Source organism: Perissodus microlepis, chromosome 10 (genome assembly GCF_051167445.1).
Source record: "Perissodus microlepis isolate ML-2025 ecotype Zambia chromosome 10, ASM5116744v1, whole genome shotgun sequence".
Lineage (NCBI taxonomy): Eukaryota > Metazoa > Chordata > Actinopteri > Cichliformes > Cichlidae > Perissodus > Perissodus microlepis.
Genome location: NC_140470.1, coordinates 19,916,653 through 19,927,603, shown reverse-complemented (window position 1 = coordinate 19,927,603; position 10,951 = coordinate 19,916,653). Strand labels below are relative to the sequence as shown.

General features: G+C 37.8%; 1 protein-coding gene across 3 annotated transcripts in view; it reads right to left on the bottom strand.

The window, feature by feature from the left end:
• LOC146379361 (actin-binding LIM protein 3-like) overlaps window positions 1-10,951 on the bottom strand; it is a 58,475-nt gene continuing 47,524 nt past the window's right edge. For 2 of the 3 annotated variants that reach the window (XM_084940576.1, XM_084940577.1), the window contains 6 exons: window positions 10,869-10,933; window positions 10,413-10,554; window positions 6,556-6,585; window positions 4,768-4,826; window positions 4,009-4,075; window positions 2,361-3,877 (listed from right to left, as the gene is read on the bottom strand). In XM_084940576.1, coding sequence (XP_084796702.1) covers window positions 3,852-3,877; window positions 4,009-4,075; window positions 4,768-4,826; window positions 6,556-6,585; window positions 10,413-10,554; window positions 10,869-10,933 — 389 coding nt within the window. In that variant the 3' untranslated portion in view covers window positions 2,361-3,851. Of the gene's footprint in view, window positions 1,444-2,354; window positions 3,878-4,008; window positions 4,076-4,767; window positions 4,827-6,555; window positions 6,586-10,412; window positions 10,555-10,868; window positions 10,934-10,951 lie in introns of those variants that run through there. The other variant, XM_084940578.1, reaches the window with a different exon arrangement.

Sequence of the window (10,951 nt, the reverse complement as noted above, 5' to 3'; positions counted from 1 at the left end):
TAAATCAGTGCATCATTTATTTAAGAGTAGCAGTGAAAGACATTAGGCTGTAAATGAAAACTCCTAAACAAAAAGGCAAACGTTGTATATGTGATTAATTGTTGCAGCCTGTAAACACAAAAACCCTCCACTTGGTTCAACGGCATTACTTCATCTTTTACAGCCAGTTAAAACAAACCTGAGTCATTCTTTGCAACAGCTATCCAGTGCCTTTTGTTTTAATTAGACCACTTTCAGCTCAGTCACTACAAATTGCATCTGTTAATCACAAACACAAACCTTTACTTCATATTTTCATATTTGTTCCTTCAATATTTCCTTTCTTGGCATTCCTTATATTCAGAGTTCTTCACTTTGTTCAGATGGCTTTTAAATATTAATAAAAAAAAATCTTGATTAACTGTTTACCATCGTCAGTCATACACTCACACCCTCACACATACACGACACGTCAGAAAAACTGTGTTTCAACTGTAGTCCAGCATCTGAAATTCGGGCTTGTTTCTTGAGAATAACTGCAAATACGAACAAAAAACTTGGATTTCCATATACAAGTGAAACGCACACATCTTATTTTAAAGTGTATAGTACTAAACCCCCACTTCTAAACTAACACCTCCCAGCTCTGAGCTATGACGCAGCTCATTTATGTCAAATGTCATTTCAAAGCAAACGTCAATGGACTGTCCAGTCTGCTTGCACATGTAGAAAAGAAGTGTGTAATATGGCTTCAGAAATACTGACATCAAAAATCAAACATGTTGTTTGAAAAATGTAGACGAAAACCTTTGGTTTTCAAGATGTGCACATTATAAAAACACATTATTTATACACCATGTTCAGTAACCCCAATGCTGAGAATCACACAGTGCTCATTTTCTTGTCTTCCCAGTTTATCAGACTTTGCAGCAACTCTCACCCCCTAAAACTAGATTCTAGAACAGCTGACATACTTCATAAGAATACACGTTTTTTGGCAGACCTGGAGTTTCTTAAAAAGCACATCAGTAGTTCAGACAAAAACTGTAACGCTTATGTAAACACACTGCCATCTGCTGGTAGGAGAGGCACAAGCAACCCGTGGTAGCTCCAGTGAAGCTCTCTGCTCCTCTTTTAATTTTCTACCACTCAGTTTTCCCTTCTTGGTGGGGATTTTTCCTCAATTTTGCCCACTTGGCAGACTTCACAAACATTGCTTAAGAAGTCCGAACACACGGCAGCTACAACAAGCCAAGAACATCTCTCTTCTGCCTTCTTATTTTGTTCAGTTCTTCTTCCGCTGAGCCATGGACTCAAGCTGGGTTCAGTGAAAGGATCTGTTGACTTTTCTCAGAAGAGTCTGACCTGTTTCTTCAGTTCATTTTGTTTCCACTGAGCAAGACGGTCAAAGGCAGACATGGACATGCTGAAGACTCTATAAAACTCCTCTGGGGAGAGATGACGCTGTTAGCAGGAAGAGACAAAGAAGATTAAAACACAATCTCATTTTTACATTTAATAAACAATAGAGAAAAAACATTAATAATGTGACACGACCAATTGCACAGTTTCTAAAATTCATAAGTAGTGACCTTTGCTGATACAGTACCAAATGAAAAGACATACAGTACTATACAAAAGTATCGAGTCACCCTCATTTCTATAAAGTTTGCTTTTAAGTAGCCAGGCTTTCTCGTAATTTTAAAGTGGTTTGAGCAATAACTATCCAGGCTTTCAGAAGCACTTTCAATTTTTTTCTTAGGACACTGGCAGTTTTTTCTTAGTCCACTCCTTGTACCTGAGCCTGGAATTCAACATTTCTGAAGCAGTGCGGGATCATCTTGACAAACAACTGAACAAAAGGCAGTCAAAATCTTTGAATGTCCTTCAAGAGGCCTAGAAAGTTCAAGCTCTTTGGAACTGTAAAAACTCTGTTTTTGCTTTGTGCACTCTATATCCATTTACGTTTGCACATGTTTCAGTAAATCACTGCACCTATTTCCCATTTTGTTAGCAAAATATAAAGAAATGAATGGTGACTCAGGACTTTTGCACAGTGCAGCACACAGGGAACACTGTGCTTTAAATGTTTTTCTCTGCTAATGATCAGTCGGTCCATTCAGCTTTACATTGCAGGTTGTTTGAGGCTACGGGCAACAACATCTGCCACTTAGTGCTTAGAGGAAGGCTCTGTATTCTGCTTTCTTTGCTGCTCTATGACTCGTAAAACATCTGCAGTGCTCATTGTGTCCAACATGAGGGACACTGCAGGGTTTTTTGTTCTTTAGTGTTGAGAGCTTTCATCACAGTCTGAAAGATCAAAAGCAACGCTTGATGTAGACTTTGTGAAAGAGTTGGGTCCTATAACAGGTCACCTCTAGTCTGGCTCGGTCCACATCACTGGGGAGGCGCTGCTGCCCTCTGACTGACACCACAAGGGCTTCATATGGGTAGATCTTATGAAGAAAGAAAACATATTATTAATACCTGTCAAAGGGGTTGTTTTATTATTAATATTCCTGTAAGGTTCCTCATCAAAATGCACCATGGGTGATTTAGCTGAAATAAGTATGAAACGCTAAAAGGACTTAAAAGGACTTTAAATGCTGACTGCTTTCTAAATTCTTTACTGAAAATGATTATTTGAATGAGGATGAAAACAAAAACATCAGTAAAAATTTTGGAAATTCAGTATATATTTTAACATGTTTGCATCAGAAGAATCTGAATCATTTTGCATTTGTTTTACCCTCTAGTGGTCAAATGCAGTTACAATGCCAACAACCCCTAAAACTGCATATGAAGAAAAAAAAGAACATTAAGTTTATTTTTTTCAAATTTGTGATTTCACCAATGAAAATGTTAAGAAATGAAGTTCTCGGTTGATTTTCTTTTTTATCCTAAAATGATGACTTGTAAAGAACAAGTGAGAATTATTTACAATAATTACGCAGCATAATCAAGTCTGCTGATGTCTGTTGTCAGCACAATTCTGATCTTCCTGAGCTATAAATTATAATCATCTAAATACAAAAAAAAAAAAGCTTGAACGGTTTTACTTTACATGTATTTTTAATTCAGTGCCAAAAAGTACAAAATAAATAGGAGCTTTTTCAGGATACAGCATGTGACACCAACATGTAACATTGTTACATAAAAACTAAAAAGAAGAAGAAATATATATTTATTGTGATTATATACAAAATAGCTACGCAATCAAGATTTGAGCAACCAAAATCTTCCCTGAAGGTTCTCATCTATAGCAGGTGTTGTGATATCATCATGTTGCCAAGCAACCACCTACCAAGTTAACTGATGCCTTTGTAGTTTATGTGCCTATAACACCTTAAAAGCGTCATATGATTAAAATTTCACGACAATATCATGCAATTTTTTAACCACAAAACTTGAATTATGCATGCTATGTTGAGATACCATGTTGCCTAGCAGCTGCCTAAAAAGGAGAAAAACTACAGACCAGACAATACTGGAGAATGGCCATGCACTAGTATATACACAATACATGACTATTATTTATTATTAACTTTCCAATTAGGCAGCTTGATCTTAGAGAGTACTGTCATAGTACTGTCAGCCTGTGTTTACTCATATTCATGAGTACAAATATACTTATCTTGCCATAAAAAGACAAGGCTGGTACTGTTAGCTTTTGTTAACGTCTATTTGTGGGTTTGACTTTGCTGTCAGTAAAATGAGTCTGTCACCGTTACAATTTCTCTGGCTGAAGTGGGTGCTACTGAGTGAGATTAATTCATTATTCAGATTAAAGAAGCAACATCATCATTCTTATCCACTGATACAAACCTGTCACTCTTTGCTCAGCAACAGATTTCTTACTTTCTTACTTCTTACTAGCAACTGGATCTTACCTTATATTCTGAAAAGAAGGAGAAAAAAAGGAGTCACTGACAATTGCTGTTCCAACAGTTCTGACTAACATGTGCTAAGGTAGGCAATAGATCAAGAGAAAAACTCAAGTAAGCAGATTGAGCTGAGCAATAGGCTTACCTCTTATCTGCCAATTAACTGCATTAGTGCTGTCATACTGGTAATAATCTCCACCAACACTCCCAGGCTGCCGCAACAGGAAAGTGCATTTTAGGAAAACATGGAATAAAAATACACATTTAATATTTTACAATATTTTAGTGTTTTTTAGTCTAACAACTTATCACACTAATGTATCGACAGCATCATGTCACTTGTCTCACTTGGCCTTAAGAAGCAACTGATACAAATGGGTTTCAGGTCAGTAGCAAATGAAGGACTTTGCAATGTATTACAGTTTAGCAAATGGCCATGTGTGTCTTATTCTCTCTCTGACTCTTGAGAGGAAACCTACATTCATTATCTGTGGACTGCAATCATCAATTATGGGAACTTGGTTTTTGTCTCCAAACACAAGGCGAGTCATCACAAACACGCACACACACACACACACATCTGGTGTTGCTATCCTCGTGGGGACATCTCATTGACGTAATGCTTTCCCTAGCCGCTTACCCTAACCATCAAAAATAAATGCCTAATCCCAATTGTAACCCTGACACTAAAACCACATTTTGAGTGTGAAAAATGGACCTGGATTTTGGTCCCCACGAAGGCTGTTGGTCCCCACCAGTATAGTAAATTTCAGATTTTGGTCCCCACCAAGATAGGAAGAACCGGAACACACACACACACACACACACACACACACACACACACACACACACACACACACACACACACACACACACACACAGCCAAAACCCATTGATTCCTTACCCTGTTCAGTGCATTTCTGCCGTAGCCTGGCAACGAGGCTGATTTGGCAATGTAGGAGTCTGGCAGAACAAACAAAAACACATAAACAAGCACATGAAGTATGAAAACTGATACCGACACACTTAAATTAGAATCAAGAGTACACTGCCTCTATTGTCTGTGGTGCTTTTGGTTTATTTATTTAATTATTTCTTTGGGGGGAAAAAAGAGGTTACTTCACAGCTTCAAAATTTTTAATTTGATTTTGTCAAATACAGCAAGAAATAAACTACAAATACATTTCTGTATCTGATTTTAAGAAAGCTATGGGTTTTGAGCTGTGGGTAAATGGGGGAAAAACATTTTGCTTTTTTTCTGTCAATGAGCAGAAGCTATATTTTGCTGTTTCATCAGGTTTTCTTTCCACTTTTTTTCTACTGAAGTCTTACATAAGAAATGTTTTCATGTCTGAAAAGTGATATTCTAATGGTTTTTCTGTCTTATGCTCATTTTTCTGTCTAATATCTTTCACCCAACTCTGAGCTTGAAACCTCTCATCTCAATAGCTCAAACAGTGAGTTACTGACATGTTGCTGGGAGTTTGGAAAAAGGCCTCCGATCAACTTTCTATCGTTTCATATAAGAATTCAAAGCAGAAGTGCTCTTTTTTCATATATTTGAAATCTCAAGGCTACAACACAATGTCTCAAAGACCCAAGCTGTGATCTGAGATGGCTTTTAAGTTGCAGAAAAGAGTTGCATTACTTCCTTTATACCAACATAGCACCTGTCTTGTAATCAGTGATAACCACTGGTGGCAACCAAGTATCTCCCGGCATCCTTGCACTTGTTGTGTGCACTGCTGCAGTGGAAGCAGCAGAGGGCAGTGTAATCCCACTGTTCCTCTCAATTCATTTGGCTTATCAACTGCCTTTACTTCACTATCACTGTTTCCTGCTCCTGTTCTTCCCCTGTCACTAGATTTTCCCTCCTTTTTCCACTCCTCCCTCTAACTCCTCTGTTCATCCTTCCTCCCTCTCTCTTTTACTCTGGTGTTGAAAGGAATTAAATTACCCTGTAATGTCAAAGAGCCCTGGCGAAACACCATGATGCAGCAGAATACAGGCTGCTGTGTATTGGCAATGCACAGTGTGTGTAAAATGCTGAACTATAATGAGTTTGTCATCTACTACTTTCTTTCTCAACAAGAAATGATGTATAGTCAGTGTTCATCTCAGATATGTACTGCTCTGTTGCCAGCATAAAAAACTACTAGCATAAGCATCTCATGTATCACAATTTTTGTTTTGTTGTTCCTTCACTATAATAACTGAATCTTTGAATCTTTATAGCTAACGTTTGGTGTATTTAGTGCACCATCAAAATTACTTTATTGGGCACAAATGCACAGTTTTCAAAAACAAATATGGAAGCCCAGTTTGGACTTTAATGCCTTAAAACATTAATAACTATTAAAAGCAGAAGAACAGCATCGGAATTCCCCAAAATCTTTAAAAATATTGTCACATGTAACAACAGCTTATAGAACAGATCACTGTGGATGATGCAGCTTCTGAAAAAAAAATAAAGACAGGCCTTGTTGTCATTCATCTTCCTACCCGTAACTCATAAGATAGAGGTGTCTGTGCACGCATCAGTGTGAACTGATAAAAATCTCCTACTTAAAGCTCTGCTGCTGTCACAGCAGAACTAACAGGATGAAGAAGATGAGGGGAAAAGCCGGCTCTCTGTGCCGCGGCTCCCATTGGGATGAACAAGCAGATCAAAACACATTGATGAACCACTCACCGCTGTCAGCGCTGCAGAGGGACCTGGGAGCTGAAAGACAGACAAACAAAAGAGAGGGGCCATATGAAATTATGGTAATTTCACCAGTTTCATACTGTGAAAATTTTGTCTCAAGCCCCAAAAATGCAGTTTTTTAAAATGATTTAGAATAAGAACTTTAGCTCAATAAACACTTTAGTGGAGGGACTTGTTTCCCAGAAAAAAGATGCTAGTAAAGAGCAGAATAAAATACTGCTAAAGAAAAATGGCAAGATGGATTTTGAATCCATCTCCGATTCAGTTAAAACACTGAGGAACAAATCGTGCAGTGATCTGTGGAATCTAGTGAGAAAGTTATAGTATGTTATGGGACACAAAGAGAACTTTAGGAGGTCACTACATCAAATTATCTATCTCCATCTCCCTAGCACAATCTTTTCTTTTCTTCCTGCCTCACATCGTCATCTTCAATCCTCTGTCCAATATATGCACTATTAGAAGAAGAAGAAGAAAACTTTATTTGTCAATTTCTTCAAATGTACTTGCCATACAAAGGAATTGAAATTACGTTTCACACTGTCCCATGCGTAGACATTGACAACAGAGTGAGTCCAGTCTGTCTTCCTATACTTCTGCCAATCTGGTGATAGAATTACTCCTCTGCACATGACATCCTACTTAACACACGTAAGAATCCAGGCATTCTGTTGTATATATCTTGAAATACTGAAATTGTAATAGTAATTAGGATATCTACCAAATGAAGAGGACTGCATGTTAAATATAATGCAATGAATTTGAACATTTGACAAAATAAAACCCATGAAAAATACATTATATGCACAGTGTGTGAGAACAAAGGCATAGCTGAAGTTAATATTGGGATATTCATTCTCGTCTTTAAAAAGCATTGGCAATCAGCAGATGTTCTTCATCCTGATCCATTAAACTGACTAAAGCTGCAACAATGCTGCTGTCCTTTGTGGACCATGTTGGTCTTTTGGTTTAGTGTGCGCATAAACATGCATATCAGTTGCTGGGACAACGTGAACAGATGTCACACTCTGTTAAGTAGGGTTAATAAATCTACCACATAGTAAAAGTATTAGTTTTCAGTGGCGAGGGTATACATATTTTAAAAAGCCAGTTGTTTTGGGAGATGTCTATGAAACATCAGCTGTGTGAGAACATGTCCCTAAGAAGAGCTGCATGCAGGATTAATCACTACCAAGACCTATACATCATTTAAAATATGAAGCACTATGTGCATAGGCATGCAGCACGTTAGATATTTATATGCTTATGGCACATACCCACTGTACTTATTTTGAATAGAGTTTTGCAGTTATTTTTCTCAAACATAGATAAACAAACAAATAAATAAAGGAAAATGTTCTTTCCCTTTTTTCCATTTTATTATAATGACTTACTAGCAAAGCTTGCTAATGACTGTAGTTGCAAACTGTTTCTGTCACTATGGTGAAATAATTACAGTGAGAACGCTAACAAGTTTAGCAGCCACGATTTTCTTAGTTTCGCATGATAGCGTGCTAGCAATTGCTAATTACAAAGCAAAACTACAGCTGAGGATCTTGTAAAAACATCTTTAAGTCTTTAAACTGAACAAATAATCAAAGATAATAATGATTTATTATAAAAAAAAAATAATAAATAATAATAATAAATCAAAAGCACTTAGTTGTTAACCTTGCGCTTTTACGGCTAGTTTTGTACTAATTTAAATGCAGCTGCTTCTCTAGTATTAGTGCTAAACTTAAGACAGCTGCATCACTGCTGAATATTAATTATTGATCCTGTACACACTTAAGTACATTTGAATGATTATGCAATCACTTAACAATCTACAATCAATGACTCTGAAGGCTGAATCAGAATAAAACAAAACAACTGCAATGCTCAGTTGTTTTCTAGTAATTAACTTAAGCTTTGACCTGATGACTTAAGGTCATCACTGAGAATGATATAAATGTGTTTACCAGCTGTCATCCTCTGGTGAACATGAAATGTGAAATTGTCATGGCCATACCACCATGCTGAGATATATTAGACCGAAGTGATTGACTAACTAACTGATGGACAGATACTGCCATCCTTAGGGTCACGCTGCTAGCGTGGATAAAAATGGTCCGAATCAATTCAGTGAGAGGAAGTCACCAAGCATGTCAGTCAGTTTGTAGCAGTTCATTCCATTTCTGAAAAATGGTGAACATCCCATTTTGGAATTAGCCTCCTCTGAAGAACAGATGAGAGTGCGCCTGTCAGGATTTTCTAATCAGTATAATAACAGCAAGCACCATAAACCCATAGTGATTACACAGCACTGAGCACCCACATTATTCATACCTCTCTCTCTCTCTCCGTGACCTCCCTGTGGACAGAGCTCATTTCCTTCTTTTTCCACCGCTCTCTGACCCTGATTTACTTCTAAGGCTTCGTAGGACATCTTCTCTCAACAGCTCCAAATTGCTTTAGCTTCTGATTCTCTCTCTCACCCTTATATCTATACACTTTCTATAGTGTTCACTCTTTGTTCCGCTTTAACAGGCTTCCTTTTATTCCTGCTGGACCCCCAGCACAACACAACACAACGCACGCTTTCTTTGCCTTTCTCCGAATCTCTCCATCTTTGTCTCCCGTTATCTGCTGAACACAATGAGGAATGGGATCAATTAAAGAGTTAACACAGAAGCGGGAAAACCCCACCTGCTCAGGCTCGGTCAGCAAACAGTACAACACCCAACACTGTTCCAGCTATAAAAGAAACTACATTTATTTTCTAACATCTAACCTTCGGTCACTGCATCCTAATCAGAATTAGCCCAAACCAAAACTAATGTTGTTTTAGCTACTAAAGCCTCAAACCTTTTAAACATTAAATAAATAAATAAAATACTTCAGGGACTGGGAATATATCGATAAGCCATGCAAACTTAACATCATTAACCTTCCACCAGAAGAGAGACAGAAAGGACGTAGCCACGCTAGCTACTATTTGAAGCTAAAATTCTTTATGAACACCAGCATGCTAACATGGTCACACTGATAATGCTAACATGCAAACGTTAAATGTTTTATTACTACATAAATCATATGGGAAACAGAAGATAAAACAATGGAGTCCAGTAAATACTGAGATACTTTAGAGAGATGGTTTATCCCGTAGACAGGGAGACATCTCTCCGATATTTGGAACAAATGAGGGAACAACCAATAGATAGACTTTCGCTACTTAACCAGATAAAAGGGGTGTTTGTAGCATTGCCATAAAAACAGTCTGTTTTGGCTCCTTTTCCTGTCTTTTTAAGTAAGCTTTCTTCTCATTAGCTGTCCCGCAAAAACAAACCGTTTGAACAACGGATGACTTAGGCTGCGCTGCTCACAGTCCTGTGTGCCTGAGATGACCATATAAGGGATATTTGCTCTCAGTGACGTCATATGAAAATACGAGTATAAAAAACTGTGCATTTAGAGCCATCTGAAGCCTGTGTTGACCTCATTATTTCAAACTTTAGCCATGTTTAATGTGAGCATTCACCAGTATTTATATATATACACCATAAAATAAGAAAAAAGCAGAATACATCCACTTGAATATTTCTGCTTTACTCCAGCTAATCAACTTATAGCCATGGCACCACCTCTTAAAATCATCAGACTTAGTTTGTTTTTTCTATAATGAATTACAATATAGACTTTTACTAATATATCTGCAAAAAAATCCCACATCAAATTCATCATACTAAAGACAAGATTACGAGCCTAACCTACTGTCATGTGACAATGCATGGTAAATAAAGTTGATCAGCTTACTGGCATATTCAAGATGTAAATAAACACATGTACACACACACACTTACAGCCATTAAGGGAGCTGTATCCCAGATTGCTCAGCGCCTCCTTGCTGCTACAGCGGGAGCTGTGTCTGCTACCCCACTGGTCATTGTCGTGACAACCTGCTCGTGCCTTCATCTCCTCCTTCAGGATCAATCTGCCAATTCCCTGCATGGAGTGAAGGAAAGTAGAGCAGAGGGGAGGAACAAAGAGAGATGGGAAAACAAGGTGGAACAAAAGGACAGATAGATGGAGTAATAAGAGTTGATTGAGTGGGATGGGTGCATGAGTTGACAGATGGTGATGGAATAATGCAGGATAAAAGCGAAGGATGGATGTGAGGACAGAAGAAGAGAGGAGTACAGGGGCATCACTTTGTATCATGTCAAGTGAGGCTGGAAAGAAGCATTTAATTAACTGGCTCATTAAATATTAACCCTCACTTAAAATATAACAGGAAGAAGCAACAGATGTATTTTTACCCTGTTTATATTATGATTCAGTCCATCCTCCTGTCCTCCAGATGAAAACCTCCTCACCCTGGAGACTAGACAGAGAGATGGAG